Source organism: Rhinopithecus bieti, unplaced genomic scaffold (genome assembly GCF_001698545.2).
Source record: "Rhinopithecus bieti isolate Rb0 unplaced genomic scaffold, ASM169854v2 scaffold_10685, whole genome shotgun sequence".
In the NCBI taxonomy this organism is placed as follows: Eukaryota; Metazoa; Chordata; class Mammalia; order Primates; family Cercopithecidae; genus Rhinopithecus; species Rhinopithecus bieti.
The window spans coordinates 1440407-1457313 of record NW_016806950.1 but is presented as its reverse complement, the minus strand read 5'-3'; the positions used below and the strand labels follow the sequence as shown (position 1 = coordinate 1457313).

The 16907-nt window shown below is 56.5% G+C and overlaps 1 protein-coding gene across 1 annotated transcript; it reads left to right on the top strand.

Annotated features, from left to right (window-relative positions):
• Positions 1-1800: 1800 nt before the first annotated feature.
• Positions 1801-16791, top strand: STAC2 (SH3 and cysteine rich domain 2). Its single transcript, XM_017879020.1, is given in 12 exon segments — positions 1801-2368; positions 9535-9650; positions 9652-9839; positions 10510-10607; positions 10783-10873; positions 12977-13089; positions 13183-13255; positions 13345-13415; positions 13875-13972; positions 14648-14699; positions 15074-15211; positions 15799-16791. Coding segments are annotated over 12 exon segments (1233 nt in total). The 5' UTR covers positions 1801-2278; the 3' UTR covers positions 15904-16791.
• Positions 16792-16907: the final 116 nt, after the last annotated feature.

The following is a 16907-nucleotide window of genomic DNA, read 5'->3' as shown; positions in this document are numbered from 1 at the left end:
TTGTCCTACTTCTGCCACTGGCAAATAAATCTCTATTCCTGGACACGGTAACCTGAGTAGGGCTCCAGTGGTGAGGTCATGCTTGGGAGGGTAGAGATCCTATGAATGGCTGTGTGCGTGGTGTGGGGGCAGGGGTGGAGGGGAGCTGTTCACCCCACCCCTCGACTTCCAGGCTAACATAAGGGCCCCCTTCAGCACCCCAGGCCCACCATGTGGCACCCCCCACCCACAATCTTACCACCCACAGCAGAGGAGAAGGGAGACTTAAACCCAGAAGTCTCTCCACCCACACCAGGGAAAGGTTCTCTCAGCCACCCGTGCATCTCCCTTTTCTTGGGCAGACCAGGAGAAGCCAGATCTGCTGGTCAGAGCCAGAAGGGGCAGAAGAAAAGGGGGCTGGAGATGAAGGAGGGGGACCTGGGAAAATGGGTCCCACATAACCAACATGCATTAGAAGAGGTATCTTGGTCAGGTGTGGTGGTTCACACCTGTAATCCCAGCACTTTGGGAGGCTGAGGCAGGAGGATCACTTGAGCCTAGGAGTTTAAGACTAGCCTGGGTAACATAGTGAGACTCCATCTCTAGAAAAAAATGTAAAATTAGCAGGGTGTAGTGGCATGTGCTTGTGGTCCCAGCTACTTGGGAGGGTTGAGCCCAGGAGGTCCAGGCTACAGTGAGGTGTGATCAAGCCACTGCACTACAGCCTGGGCGATAGAGCAAGATCTTGTCTCAAAAAAAAAAAAAAAAAAAAAAAAAGGAGAAGGAGGAGAAGAAGAAATATTGAAATATCTTGAATGGGTGCAGTGGCTCATGCCCGTAATCCCAACACGTTGGGAGGTCAAAGTGGGAAGATCACTTGAGCCCGGGAGTTGGAGATCATCCTGTGTAACATAGCAAGACTCTGTCTCTACCAAAAAATTTAAAAATTAGCCAGGCATGGTGGCGTACGCCTGTGGTCCCAGAAACTAAAGAGGCTGAGGTGGGAGGATTGCTTGAGCCTAGGAGTTTGAGACTGCAGTGAGTTATGATTACACCACTGCACTCCAGCCTGGGTAAAAGAGTGAGACCCTGTCTCTAAATAAAAAATTAAAAAAAAAAAGAAGGTTATTGTCAGACCAGGTGGAGAAAGGGGCATCTTAGAGGGTGAGGACCTCTTCCCCCACCTCTCCGTATTATCCCCTGATCTAACTCCAGTTGTGGTAGGATCTTTAGGAGGGGAACGTGTCTTAGAGAAGTTTGGGGACTTTGGGTGTGAGGACTGAGGCCCCATCTCTGCTGAAGTTCAGACACCAAGACTGGAAGGAGATAGAGCCATCCTGCTTTCCATCACAAGGAGGAATTGTCCGGCCTGGCCTTTGACACATACACCATAGTCCAGGTGTGTATATTTGGAGAGAGCCTTTTCAGGGTATAGAGGCATCCAATTAATGGCACGGATGGGTCCCTATTCTTTCTAACCTCTTTCTAACCTCTAGCATCTATCAATCTTCGCTCTCAGGAAGTCCTAACTTCGATCTCACTCTCAGCTATCTTGCTGCGGCTCCAACCTATTTATAATCCCTGCAACCCATCCAGACGCTACTATGATCTCCCCAAGCTTCCCTCAATCTGGTCACGCCCCTCCATCCCGGGTTTTTCAGTGTGAGACTCCCTCCTCTGCTTCTTTCCCCGCCAAGCCCCGCCCCATCGTGTCGAGCCCCCCAAGACTCCGCCTAGCTCGCCCTCCTGGCCACCGCTGCAGCCAATAGCTGAGAGCCTGATTTGCAGGGCGGCGCGGGGGAGCGGCGGAGGGCAGGGGGCGGGACCAGGCGACCTCCTAAATCAAAGTTGGGCGGCGAGTGACTGGGGGCGGCTAGGTTTTATAGGGGCGCCGGTGTGGCCTGGGCTGGGGGCGCGGGGCGGGGAGGGGAGGGGATGGGGGGGCGGGCGCAGAGGACGGCGGTACCGGCCGGACACGGACAGCTCCTTGGCTCCCTCCCTCAGCTCATCCCCGCCGCCCCACTTCCCTCCTCCCCGCGCTGCGAGCAGCATCCTCTGCAGACCCTCGGTCCTCGCGCCTGGAGTCGTCCGGCTCCTGCGGCTCGGCGTGGTCGCCTCGCCTCGCCCGCCACCCCGGCAACTTTCTCCTCCTGCGCCCGCGGGTTGGGGGCTGCAGTGCCCGAGGATAACTGGGGGCAGCCTTTGGAGAAGGGCTTCGGAGTCCCGGAAACGCCCGCCATCCGCAGCCTGCCCGCGGCGGGCCTGCCGTCGGATCTTGGCACCCTCTCCTCCCCGAACCATGACCGAGATGAGCGAGAAGGAGAACGAACCGGATGACGCGGCCACTCACAGTCCCCCAGGGACCGTCTCCGCACTCCAGGAAACCAAGGTAACTTGGGGGGCGCGAGGCCTGTCCCCGCCCCGTGCGCCCCGGACCCGGGCGCCCTCTTCCTGGCGGGGTCCTCCTGTGGGCCCGGGCGTCCTAGGGTCGCGGTCGCGAGGCCCGCGTGACCACTGAGGCTCTGCGCCGCTCCCGGGGGGAGGAGTGGGTTGGCGACGAAGGGCCACGAAGACTCCCCAATCACACCAGCACCGCACGCCCGCGCGCGCCATCGCGACCTTCCGGGGAGGCGACCACTGGTCTTCGTTGGAGAGATGGGCGCAGCGAGGCCGGAGGGCGCGCGTGGAGCGGTGCGGGCGGGGTACGCGCCCGGCTGTGCGTGCGAGGCGCACCCTCCAGCGGCCGCCGGGTCCCAGTCGCGGGCTCAGTCCGCGCCTCTGTCCTCGCTGGTGTCTCTGAATTTGTCTCTACAACCTGCGTGTCTGTGTCTTGCTGTCTCTGTGTGCGTCTCTCCCCGTCTCTCCCGGCGTCTCCTGGTGTTTACGCGTCTCAGCGTGTCCCTCCCTGCCCCTCCGCAGTCCTGCATTCCCCGCTCCTAGCCCGGTTGGGCTCGGGGAAGCGAGGCCGCGACCGGGGGTGCGCAGCTGCGGAGTCCGCGCGGGGGCCTGCGGCAGCTCCGGCCGTCGGTCACGGGCAGGGACGGGGGCCTGCGGTTGTGGCTTCAGACCAGAAAGACAGGCAGCCCCACTCCCCACCACGGGAGCGGGACCAGGGGAGGGGAGCGGATAGAAGCAAAAAGAGAAGTAACTGTAATTAATGAATGTCATCATTAACCCTAATTATGGATGATTGTTACTCCTGCGGGAGTCACCCTGAATAAATTACTCCCCGCGAAGGCGGGCGGAGCCCAGACTCCTGGCGCTGAAAGTGGGGGGGGAGGCCGCCGCTCACACTCAGCACTCCCCCCAACTCTAATCCGTCTGCTCCCTTCCCAAGTTCTAGGTGCTGGCGACTGGCCCGCGAGAAGTTCGGTTTCTGCGGGAGTAACCTGAGCGGGTCTGGGGATGGGGCAGAAAAGGCTGTGCCAAGGGCGCGCCCTGCCCCCTCCCAGACTTCAGGCCAAGACCTCCTCCTTCCCCCTTTCCCCGGTATTTTGTTCCCATCCTGCTCCTGTTCTCCAGAGGCGAAAGGGGACAGTGAGGACCAGAAATGATGGGAGCCTGGGCTCTGGAGGCATGGCTTGCTCTCTGGGCTTCTTCCCACTGTCCCCCTTCCTCCTTCTTCCATCTTGACCATCCGGCAGGAGCTGAGGTTAATTCAAGGTCAAGGTCATCCAGGGAGTGACCGGGAGGAGGAGGCCATAGGGTCAGGGTGGACTCTGGCAGAGGCACCCCAGGAAGCCCCCATCCTACACCAGGGGACCCAGCGGGTCTCCACCTTCAAGTCTTCACATGCACACCTGACCCTCTCTTGCCCCATTCTAAAAATGAGACTTTGGTCTGTCAGGCCACAGCTGACTCCCCTTTAGAGAGCCAAGTCTCAGTCTCTCCTGGGAAAGGACTAAGATGTTTGGGTGGGAGGATATTGCTTGGAATATTTGTGACAACTTCTGTCAAGCAGAGGGTCTGGGAGCTGAACCTCCCCTAAGTCCAATGCCCCTGACCTCGGTTGCCCTCTAGTCACCCTGGGAAGACATACACAGTCCCCCTGCTTGCCTCCAGGGCACTGGGGGTCTTCCCAGGCCCTACCCTGTTTCCCACACGGAGGCCTGTCCTCTCCAGCCCCCTCTGTGGGAGCTCTGGAAGGTGGGCAGGAGTGCAGGGTAGTGCTGCCTCAGTACTCCAGGAAGCTGCCTGCTCAGCTGTGTGGGGAGGGGAGGTCAAAGCCTGCAGATCGGCACCTCTCGGTCTTCCCAGGTCAGGACCCTCCAATGTTGTCACCTCTGGGTCTGAGCTTGGAATCCAAGGACCAGGGGAGGGGAGGGGTTACACCTCTGATCGGGCCCCTCTGTGCCAGGCCAGCTGGAGCCCTGGCCCTCCGCCCCTCCCCTATACATCACACTTGTGAAGGATTCTTCACTAACACAGACTGGGCTGTGGGTCGGGTTGGGGGTATTTAGCAGGGCAGAGGTGGGCAGAGAGAGAACTAAGGACCCCTGCTAGCCTTCCGTCCCGCACCTCAGCCTGGCCCAAAGAAGCTCCTGTCTCCAGACTGTGTGGGTGGAGGAGATGGAAGACAGTGCGGCTGGGTGCTGCCCACCCAGCTCAGTGTGAGGCAGGTACAACAGAGGGGGCCAGTGCCCATTAGGCAGCGATGCCAACATTCCAGGCTTATTCATCAGTGTTGTTGCCCTCTGGGAATTGCTGGCCAGCCTCCTGCTTGCCCCCAGGCTGAATCAGCCCTGCACCCAAGCCACTCAACAACCCTCCTAGTGAGTCCTCCTCCTCTCTTGGTCTCCATCCCTTCTTACCACATAGGGCCTGCCCATCACCCTTTGTTGCCACCCCTGGGAGGACCACCCCATGCCATCTCTGCTCTGAGTCAGCTTGCACCACGTCCGCCACCACCCACTACCAGATGCCTCATGCCCTTTCAGGAGATGCTGTGGGGAACTGAGGAAATAAGGGGCCGTCCAGAGTATGGGGAGGTGGGGAGGAAACAGGCAGGTCTGGCCCTGTCTCCGGGAGGGGGTTCAGAAGAACAGACTCGGTGGTCCAGGCTCCAAGCTGGACAAACTCGGGGTGAATTGGGAGGGAAGAGTGACCAGGCAGGCCCACTTGCCAAGGTACGTGTCAGCTTCTCCCCATGCCAGAGAATGGGTCCCAGGGAAGTGAGGGCACCAAAAATATAGTGGGGGGAAGAGGTGGGAAAAGGTCCTCTCCAGGAATGAGGAGGCCCAGGAGCAGGAATACTTGGCCTGGCTAAGCCAAAATGTGGTTTGGGTAGCCAAGCCAGACGTCTCTGGAGTGGGCAGGCATCAAGTCATTTGGCAGAGATGCCCCAACCCAGACCTGTAGCCACAGTCTGACATTTGCCAGCCACCCCAGGTGGCATGTCATTCCTTCCCGCTTCTCCACCGCCCCGCCCCGGGATCTGGGGCTCACAGCCAAGCCAGGGAGTCGGCCGGCAGAGTCGGGGCTGCCCTGGTACCCTGGAACATTCTGTTCCAGAGGCCTCTGGTACCCAGCAGAGGTGGCTCTTGGCACTGAGACTAGGGGGCACCAGGAAAGGATACAGCCTGAAGGGTAGGGAGACTTGGAACCTCCTCCAATGATGATTACTATGGAAACAAGGGCCTGGGGATGGGGGGAACATGATTGATGATGTCTTCAAATATTTGAAGGGCTGAAGTGTATGAGAGGGAGTAGCCCTTTCTGGAGCCAAGGGAGGAACAGGGCTGATAGGCAAAAATCCCAGGGAGGCAGCTTTCAGCTCTACATAGGGAAGCACTTTCCGGCCATTGGAGCTGCCCAAAGATGGAATGACTGTCCCAAGAGAATACTTGCTTCCCATCACAAGAGGTGACCAACTCTTGAGAGGGGATATGGCCAGGGCATCTCAGGGTGATAAGTTGGAGTCTGCTCTAGGTGGCCAGTCTTCCAGGTCTCTTCTCACCCTAAACTCTCTGATTGACCTGGTGGACAAGCCCCTGGCACAGCTGAGAGGCGAGGGTGAGGGCCCAGTGCAGCAGGATGCTCCTGGTGCTTTGGGCTCAGCAGCCGGAGCTGCCGGTTCAAGTCCTGGCTCTGCTGTTTACCAGCTGAGGACTCCTGGGTAGGTGATTTAACCCTTATGAGCCTCAGTTCCTCATCTGAAAAGTGGGACAGTAATTATCACTACCTCCAAGGGCAGCATCAGGATTAATGAGATGCTGCATATAAAGTGCTAGCTCAATTCCAGTGTTCTGACCATGACAGCCCCTCAGAGATGTAAGTTTCTGGGGATATTTGGACCTAGAGCCTTGTATTGCTTAGAGAGTGTCTAGTCTTGGCTGGGCGTGGTGGCTCATGCCTGTAATACCAGCACTTTGGGAGGCCGAGGTGGGTGGATCACAAGGTCAGGAGTTCGAGACCAGCCTGGCCAATATGGTGAAACCCCATCTCTACTAATAAAAATACAAAAAATTGGCCAGATGTGGTGACAGACGCCTGTAATCCCAGTTACTTGGGAGGCTGAGGCAGGAGAATCGCTTGAACATGGGAAGTGGAGGTTACAGTGAGCCGAGACCGCGCCACTACACTCCAGCATAGGCAACAGAGTGAGACTCCATCTCAAAAAAATAAAAAATAAATAAAGAGAGTATCTAGTCTTCCTGGTCGGGCGCAGTGGCTCACGCCTGTAATCCCAGCACTTTGGGAGGCCAAGGTGGGCAGATCACGTGAGGTCAGGAGTTTGAGACCAGCCTGGCCAACATGGTGAAACCCCATCTCTACTAAAAATAAAAAATTAGTTGGGTGTGGGCCGGGCGCGGTGGCTCAAGCCTGTAATCCCAGCACTTTGGGAGGCCGAGACGGGTGGATCACGAGGTCAGGAGATCGAGACCATCCTGGCTAACACGGTGAAACCCCATCTCTACTAAAAAAATGCAAAAAAATTAGCCGGGCGTGGCGGCGAGCGCTTGTAGTCCCAGCTACTTGGGAGGCTGAGGCAGGAGAATGGCGTGAACCTGGGAGGCGGAGCTTGCAGTGAGCCGAGATCGCGCCACTGCACTCCAGCCTGGGCGACTGAGCGAGACTCTGTCTCAAAAAAAAAAAAAAAAAAAAAATCAAAATTAGTTGGGTGTGGCAGCACGCACCTGTAGTCCCAACTACTGGGGAGGCTGAGGCAAGAGAATGGCTTGAACCCGGGAGGCGGAGTTTGCAGTGAGCGGAGATCATACCATTGCACTCCAGCCTGGGTGACAGAGTGAGACTCCATCCAAAAAAAAAAAGGGTATCTAGTCTTCCCTCTTGGATGTGGGGAAACTGAGGTTCAGAGAGAAGAAGTGAGGTGATTTGCCTTCAGGTAGCAGGTTTAGTTTTGCCCCCAGCCCCAGCACATCCTCCAGCGACCCTCTGTGCTCCATGCCTGAGGTCCCTGGACAGAACAGTGGATGGTTCACCTGCCTCTAGGGGCCCATCTGAGCCCCCAGGGCCACACTCAGCCCTGGCTGGCCCAGAGCCTGAAATGGCCTGGGTTTTGTGTTCTCATTAATTGTCTCTCCAGCCTTCCACCTCTGCTTCAAGGCCCAGGCATCTGGGGCCTGGAGCTTTGCTTCTCATAGATACACAAAGAAGCCCACAGTGCTATCCAGGAAGCTGGGTTTGGAAGGCATTGAGCACTTCAGTGTGCCAGACACCCCAGGGCTTTGGCCTCCCAGCTGGCACACCAGAGCCTGCCTTGTGCCCAAACATCCCCTCTGCTTCCCCCTCTGTCTTGCTGCCTGCTGGCCTCCCGGAGGCTAGAGGGGCCACCACTTCCATCCCCTTGGCAGGGTGGCCAGGCAGGCAGCCATGGCACATAGGCTGCCCAGCGTGCCAGCTGGGAACCCTGGCCAAGTCCCTCTGCCTGGAGCCAGGCTGCTGGCCCCTGTTTCTGTCTCTGGTAGAAAGGAGTGGGCAGGGGTAAGGCAGCCCTCAATGGGAAGGGAGACGGCCAAGGCTCTGGGTCAAGAGATTTCCAGACCTCTCTCTGGGAAGACTCAGTAGGCTGTGTTTGAGTGAGAGGTGGAAATAGCTCTGGCCTCACTGCAGAATCGACTCTACCCTCCAGAATGTAGGGTCCACGGAGAGTCCAGCAGCTGGCTTATGGATTCACCAAAGGCCGCTGACTGAGCACCTACTATGTGCTGAGAGCCTGTGTGGGGATTTGAAGCCAGCAACTGTGCACATCCTCAAGGGGCTCACAATCTCCTGGGGGAGTGAGAAAAATAACAAGCATCACCTGAGCGGAGGCTATGGTGGAAGTTGGGCTGGATGCAGCGGACACCAGAGGAGGGAGTGGGTCATGAGACAGAATTCCTGCAGAAGACAGTTTCCTGGAGGAGGAAGGGCCAGTGGAAGCACATTGGCAGCATAAAGAGGGTATGGACTGAGTGAGGCAGAGAAGAGGACAAACATGTCAAAAGCTCAGAGGCATAAAAACATGGATGAGTTCGAGAATCCTCATTTCTGGGCTGTAAAGGCACAGGTTGGAAGGATAGGTTTGGCCAAGTTGCAAGGAGAGTCTCATGGCTGGGGCGAGAGCCTTGGACGGTGTCCTGAGGAGCCAGGAAGGGTTTTTAGCAGGGTCAGGCGTCACCCCGCAACAGCTGTATGGAGGGCAGGTGGAAGCAGGGGGCTGGAGGGGAGGCTGTGGCCTTGAAGCAGGCTGGGGCATAAGGGCCTGAACTAAGGGCTGTGAGGTGATGAATCGATGGGAGGGGAGGGCTAGAGAGACGTTCTGGGGGGAGAATCAGTCCCAAGGATGAGGGTCTGGGACGACCACTCCTCACACCCCACCAGCCTGTTCAAGAACACAGGTGGATTCTACGTTGCCCAGGCTGGTCTCCAACTCCTTGGCTCAAGCGATTCCCTCCGGCCTCAGCCTCCCAGAGTGCTGAGATTATAGGCAGGAGCCACCACACAGCGCCTATTTTTTTTTTTTTTTTTCTAAACTTGAGTAAATGGTACACCCATGCAACAAAATACTTTGTAGCCATAAAAAAGAATGATGAATCTATTTATGTATGGGTATGGAATGATTTCCAAGATTTGCTGTTTATGAAAAAAAACAAGGCACAGGAAATCTAGTATACTACCATTTCTTCAAGGAAAAATAGAACTAAATCTCTTAAACTTGTTTCTATCTAATTTCACATAAAAGTTTATATTTCTTTTGAAAAATTAGAAAACCTGGCAACACTGGGCTGGCCTTATAGACAAGCCTTAATTGGCTTGAGGAGATCTGCAGCTACTCCCTGGCCATCCAGTTTGCCACAGTCCCCACCACTCTTGATTGCCCGGCCAGAACTCTTTTCTCCGCGGAAGTCACCCACCTGGCTCTTGTGGCACCTGAGATTGCGAAGCATTGTCAGGACCTGGGGAGCCTCTCTCTTGCTGTTTCATTTCGCTCCGGCCCTTAGCCCCCATGCTGCTGCTGCTGCTGCCACCCCTACCTCCAGAGACACCCTGAGGGGAAGCCCACCATGGCCAGCTCCCTCTAGGCTCCCACTCACAGCTCCCTCTTCTTCTCAGCTCCAGCGATTCAAGCGCTCTCTCTCCCTCAAGACCATCCTCCGAAGTAAGAGTGTAGAGAACTTCTTCCTTCGCTCGGGCTCTGAGCTCAAGTGCCCCACCGAGGTGCTGCTGACACCCCAACCCCACTGCCCCTCCCTCCCCACCACCCACAGCCTCGGACAGGGGCCTGCCCACCCCATCCCCCTCCCCATGCCCAGTCCCACGGCCCCTGGCAGTGCTCAAACCAGTGAGGCTGCACAGCTTCCAGGAACATGTCTTCAAGCGAGCCAGCCCTTGTGAGCTGTGCCATCAGCTCATTGTCGGTAGGTGCCTGGGCACTGAGACGGCCAAGGGGAGGGGCCGGTGTGGGTGCTGGGGAGTGGGCCCATGTTGCTGCCCAATATATTATTGGGTTCTTGCTGTTCAGGGGCCCCAATACTAACTGTGCTTTTTTTTTTTTAGACAGAGTCTTGCTCTGTCTCCCAGGCTGGAGTGCAGTGACGCGATCTTGGTTCACTGCAACCTCCACCTCCCTGGTTCAAGGGATCCTCCTGCCTCAGCCTCTGGAGTAGCTGGGACTACAGGCACAATCTACCATGCCTGGCTAATTTTAAATTCTATTTGTAGAGGTAGGGTTGTGCCATGTTGCTCAGGCTGGTCAAACCCTGGGCTCAAGCAATCCATCCGCCTCAGCCTCCCAAAGTGCTGGGATTACAGGCGTGAGCCATTGCACCCACCCCTAACTCTGCCTCTTACCTCAGGCAGAGAAAGGAGCACCCCCAGGGGTGGCGGTATACTCAGTGTCACTGCCGCATTTACTAACAACTCTGGCTTCCGTGCTCCCTCATACTCTAACTGTGTGAGGAGTAGGTGCTGGGCCTCAATGCTAGCACGAGAATGCCCAACCCTTGCTCTCCTCATGCCATAACGTGTCCCTCCTTTGCCCTTTGCCCATGGGGGTGTCCTCAATTGTTGAACCCAAATTCTTCCTAGGAAACTCCAAGCAGGGCTTGCGATGTAAGACGTGCAAAGTCAGCGTCCACCTCTGGTGCTCTGAGGAGATCTCCCACCAGCAATGCCCAGGCAAGACGGTGAGTGGGGACCCAAGCAGAGATGGCCAACTGAGTGCTGCCAGTACTGTCACATGGGGGAATGAGTCTCCCTCAGGGCTGCTCCTTCCTGTGGGGTGGGCCCTGGGCTTGGGAAGGACCAAGTTCTCCATGGGCCATGACCTCCTCAAACCCTCCGTGCCCTCTCTTGCCATAGTCCACCTCCTTCCGCCGCAACTTCAGCTCCCCTCTCCTGGTGCATGAGCCGCCACCAGCCTGTGCCACAAGCAAAAAGTCCCCACCAGCTGGTGAGTGCCGCTGTCACTGCCCTGGCTGCTGTCCCTGCTCCCACTGTGGTGTGATGAGAAATCAACATCCCTGATCATCCTGGCCAACACGGTGAAACCCCGTCTCTACTAAAAATACAAAAAATTAGCTGGGCGGGGTGGCGGGCATCTGTGGTCCCAGCTACTTGGGAGGCTGAGGCAGGAGAATTGCTTGAACCCAGCAGGTGGAGGTTGCAGTGAGCCAAGATTACGCCACTGCACTCCAGCCTGTGCTACAGAGCGAGACTCCATCTTAAAAAAAAAAAGAAAGAAAGAAAGAAAGAAACATTTCTGAGATGGGTACCTGAGTCATGTTGGCACAGACAGTTCTTGGCTCTCTTACCATTTCCCTTCTCTGGATGCTCCTGTCCTGAATTTGGGGTTCATTCATTCATTCAGTCATCATTCCTTCAACAAGCACTTTATTAAGCACGTACTAAGTGCCAGGCACAGTGCTGGACTCTGAGACACAGTAGTGAAGAAGGTGGAATTTATCGTCTAGTAAAGGAGATAGGACTGAAATGGACAGTCATGCAAATCATCAATCAATCACCATCAGTATGAGTGCCTTAAGTGGGGAAGATAGGGAATAGAGCATAGAATGTGTGCTGACAGCTGGGTGTGGAGGCTCGTACCTATAATACCAGCTACTTGGGAGCCTGAGGCAGGAGGATTGCTTGAGCCCAGGAGTTGCAGTCCAGCCTAAGCAACATGGTGAGACCCTGTCTGTAAATTAAGAGAAAAGAAAAAGCTCGCTGTCTTCATCTGCAAAATCAGGGAAGACTTCCCAGAAATGTGAAGGATGAGGCACGAGGGGTTCATCCATTTAGGATCTGGAAAGACTGGTGTTGGGTAGAAGGAAGCCTGAGAAAGGAAGGACAGGGAATTAAAGAAAGGGCAAAGTGCAGAGTGTGGTGGCTCACACCTGTAATCCCAGCACTTTGGGAGGCCGAGGTCGGCGGATCACAATGTCAGGAGTTTGAGACCAGCCTGACCAACATGGTGAAACCTTGTCTCTACTAAAAATACAAAAATAGCTGGGCGTGGTGGCATGCACCTGTAATCCCAGCTACTCAGGAGACTGAGGCAGGAGAATCACTTGAACTCGGGAGACGGAGGCTGCAGTGAGTGGAGATGAAGCCACTGCACTCCAGCCTGGGCAATAAAGTGAGACTGTGTCTCAAAAAAAAAAAAAAAAAAAAAAAAAAAAAAAAAAAAAAAAAAAAAAAAAAAAAAAGGAAAGAAAGAAGAAAAAGAAAAAAAGAAAGGGCAAAGTGGCTGAGGCTGAGGGAGGACGATGGAGCGGGGCTGTAAAGAGACCATGGGTACAACTGGGCACGGTGGCTCAGGCCTGTAATCTCAGCACTTTGGGAGGCCAAGGAGGATGGATCACTTGAGGTCAGGAGTTCAAGGCTAGCCTGGCAAACATGGTGAAACCCCATCTCTACTAAAATGCAAAAAAAATTAGCCGGAGGTAGTGGCAGGCGCCTGTAATCCCAGCTGAGGCAGGAGAATTGCTTGAAGCTGGGAGGCGGAGGTTGCAGTGAGCCGAGATCGTCCCATTGCACTCCAGCCTGTGTAGCAGAGTGAGACTCCATCTCAAAAAAAAAAAAAAGAGACCATGGGTACGAGGCTTCGGGGTCCATTTTGGGATAGTCTTTTGGACTTTCTTCTAAAGGCAATTTGTGTGTTTCTACAAAAGCGTTCTGGCTGCTGTGTGGATTGGCAGGGCTGGAGTGGAAGCAGGGAGTCCAGTTGAAGGACCACAACAGTTGCCGAGAGAGTGTGGTAATGTGAATGAGACTGCTAGCAGTGGCGATGGAGACATGTGGACAGGTTGTAGGGATGCTGGGAAGGAGGACTAGGCAGTGGAGTGGCTGTAGGCAGTGAGGACAGCAAGGAGTCAAGGATGCTCCAGGTTTCTGCATGGGCACCATGGGAGGACCTGGAGCCATCTCTGGGATGAGGACCTGGGAGGGACAGGTGAGGGGGCAGCTGGGGAGCTCAGCCTGGGGCATGCTGGGCCGGGACTAGAGATGCAGGGCTTCAGGGCAGAGCCAGGCCTTGAGGGTGGATGTTCCGCAGGGGCCAGTGGGAAGGTGGACCCTGTCTACGAGACCCTGCGCTATGGCACCTCCCTGGCACTGATGAACCGCTCCAGTTTCAGCAGCACCTCTGAGTCCCCGACAAGGAGCCTGGTATGGTGGGCAAAAAGGGGGGTCTTTTGTGGAGGGGTGTCTGAGCATGATGGTGGGCTCCGGGGCTGAGCTCTCTCCTCTCTCTGTCCCTAGAGTGAGCGGGATGAGCTAACCGAGGATGGGGAAGGCAGCATCCGCAGCTCTGAGGAGGGGCCTGGTGACAGTGGTGAGTGGCAGTGGGCACCAGGGGCAGGAATGGGGCACAATGGAGGGTGCTCCCTGCTGTCTCTCACCCTCTCCGTCTCCTGCCCCTAGCATCTCCAGTATTCACAGCCCCAGCAGAGAGTGAAGGGCCAGGACCAGAGGAGAAGAGTCCTGGACAGCAGGTGAGCCTGTACGGGCACTGGCCTGGAAGGCCAGGGTGGGAAGTGGGTGTAATTTCTCCTTGTCGTTGATTCATAGGAGGGCAAGAGCGTGGTGTGTGGGGATTCACTGCTTCTTTACTTGTCCTCAGGGATGGGCAATGCCAGGATGAGAGGGCATAGGAGGCAGGAGGAGTTACCCTCCCACCCCAGCCCACTGCCCATTGCACCCATTTCTGCTGTCCCAAAGGCAGGCAGCCTCAGGGTACAGCAGGCAGAAGGGGGCTCCCCTCTCCATGCCCAGCCCAGTGCCCTTTGGGGTGGGTGAGCATAGCATGTACAAGAGTCTCACTGCTCCCTGCCGTTGACCCAGGACTCACTGTGTCCCCTCACAGCCCCCAGGGTAGCACACTCAGAGCGAGTGGAGAGTGGGGGGAGTGAGGGTGCTGCTTTCCGGTCACCGACCCTGAGATTCTCCTGCAGCCCCCCAAAGCCGCCCTGCGGAAGGATGTGGGGCCCATGTACTCCTATGTCGCACTCTACAAGTTTCTGCCCCAGGAGAACAATGATCTGGCTCTGCAGTAAGTCCCCTTTGTGACCGGGCCCCGCTGGGCAGCTCTGCGCTCCCAGATCTTGGAGCACAGTGTGAGGGGGGCTTTCAGGAACCTTCTCCTTGCATGCCTGAGGCTGCTGAGCCCAAACAGAAGCTGGAGCTGCCCAGGGTCTAAGAGTGACTCATGCTAATCTCGTGTCTCCTGCCCTCTGCCTGGGCTGCCCAGAGAGTGCCTGCTGTACCTGTAGTCACTCAATGTCCTCTGAGGGCATCAATAATCCTCTCCCAGTGGGGCACGGTGGCTCACCCCGTAATCCCAGCACTTTGGGAGGCTGAGGCTGGCAGATCACTTGAGGTGAGGAGATCAAGACCAGCCTGGCCAACATGGTGAAACCCCATCTCTACTAAAAATACAAAAATTAGCCGGGCATGGTGGCAGGTGCCTGTAATCCAGTTACTTGGGAGACTGAGGCAGGAGAATGGCTTGAACCCGGGAGGCGGAGGTTGCAGTGAGCCAAGATCGTGCCACTGCACTCCAGCCTGGGCGACAGAGTGAGACTCTATCTAAAAAAAAAAAAAAAAAAAAAAAGATCCTCTCTCCCAGCTGAGGACTGCAGGTCCCCAGGAGGTGCCCAGGGGCTGCTAGGACAGGGAGGGGCACGACTCCCTGCTCCAAATGAGACCCTAGCTCTGTCCCCCCCAGGCCTGGAGATCGGATCATGCTGGTGGATGACTCTAACGAGGACTGGTGGAAGGTGACTTGGCAGGGTGGGGAGTGAAGGGACCCTGGTAGGCACCCCAGCAGCCCCCACCCCCAATAGGCACTGCCCCCACCTTCTCTGCAGGCCCCAAAGACAACCTCTCCTCCAATCACTGGTCCCAGCCAAAACTAGGACCAACCCTTGGGACATCCTCTCAGTTTTGACTTTCCTTGCCCCAGCCTTGTCCCTCTGCTCACCTCATGCCATTCCTGGCCCAGAAGCCACCTGGGTGGGGGCTGGAATACAGAAAGCCCCAGATCTGGAGGATGATGGCGTTGGTGCTGAGTGGGAACCGGGTCTTGAGAAAGCAGTGGTGGGCAGCAGGGGTGGGGTGTGGCGCGGGTGCTCATTGCCAACCTCATCCCCAGGGCAAGATCGGCGACCGGGTTGGCTTCTTCCCAGCTAATTTTGTGCAACGGGTGAGGCCAGGCGAGAATGTCTGGCGCTGCTGCCAACCCTTCTCCGGGAACAAGGAACAGGGTTACATGAGCCTCAAGGAGAACCAGGTGAGGGCCTGAGGCCCAGCCCAGGCCCTATGGCGGAAGGAGGGAGTAGGTGGGGGAGACAGGCTGTGGTGTGGGGGCAAATTTCTCCAGGAGGAGGCTGATCCTAGCAGCTGGGGGGAAAGTGAGTTAGAAAGAAAGGGTTGCAGGACCTTCCTGCCAGCCCCTGTTGGGGAATTTGGGCTGGTGACCAACAGAGACAGGAGACTGAATGACATTAGAGGGGCTTGGGTTAGAGCAGGAGCACTGGATTCAGAGTCTAAAGCTCAGGTTTGAATGCTAGCTCTGGCTTTTTGTGTAATTTGAGGCAAGTCCTTTTCCCTCCCCCTGCTCTGTGATGGGGGTGAGGCAGGGCAGTACTCTCCAAGGTCAGCCCTGAAGCACTGCTTGGCACCTGCTGATGTCCTGGTCTTGCTGCTGAGGCCTCTACACTTGTGGGATCTGGTCCCAGCACTCCAGCAAAGGGCTCTATCCACATCTGACACTGGTCCCATCATCGCCCAGGGTGGGTCCCCTGGGGGCCATGGGCAGGACTCAGGGCCAGGGCTGCAGGCCATGCCAGGCCTCAGCTCCATGTCTCTCTGGCTCAGATCTGTGTGGGCGTGGGCAGAAGCAAGGATGCTGACGGCTTCATCCGCGTCAGCAGTGGCAAGAAGCGGGGCCTGGTGCCAGTCGACGCCCTGACCGAGATCTGAGAGGAGCCAAGGGAACCCAGATGCCACCCTTGCCCACGCTGGAACTTGCTTCTGGCCAGGAAGGGGATCAGGCCCCTTGTCCACTCCATACCCTTCCTCCCTCTTTCTCTCTCCTAAATGCCACTTACTGTGGCTTAGGAGCCTTCTGTACTGAGGAAGATTTTATTTCTTGGGTGGGGTGCCCTGAGTGGGTTGATCCTCTGGGACTTGGCAGGGATGGGGTGGGGTGGGAGGGAATGAGGAAGCTACAGGTAGGTCCACCCAGCGCCCAGGCACCCCAGTCCACTTGCCGGGCTGAGTCCAGCCCTGAGGAAGGTTCCTGGGGAATTTCTTTGCTGCTTCTCCCAGCCTTCCCCTGCCAACACCACCTGCGCATGCCTGGCACACCCCTCTCCCCACAGAGCCTCTGCTTGGGTCTATGTGTGTGTGACCGTGCATCTGCTCCTTTGCAAGTGGGGTCTTGGGAGCAGGCCTTTTTGTGTCCTCGGCCCTCCACCCTAGGTGGGGAGGGGACCCAGGGCCATAGGAAAGTCCTGAGTCCACCTCCTGGTCTCCACCTCTGTCATTCCGTCAATTCTCAGGAAAGTTTTGCAGGAATCTCTCCCATTACTTGAAACCTGGGCCGACAGAGGAGGGGAAGGCTGAGGTCCCTGGAAGGTGTGACAAATCAAAGACTGTCCCTTCAAGTAGAAAACCCAAGAGCTGGCCAGGTGTGGTGGCTCACGCCTGTAATCCCAGCACTTTGGGAGGCTGAGGTCGGTGGATCACCCAAGGTCAGGAGTTCAAGACCAGTTTGGTCAACATGGTGAAACCCCGTCTCTACTAAAGGTACAAAAATTAGCCAGGCATGATGCGGATCTGCCTGTAATCCCAGCTACTCCAGAGGCTGAGGCAAGAGAGAATCACTTGAACCCAGGAGGCGGAGGTTTCAGTGAGGCAAGATTGCGCCATTGCCCTCCAGCCTGGGCAACAGAGCGAGACTCTGGCTCAAAAAAAAAAAAAAA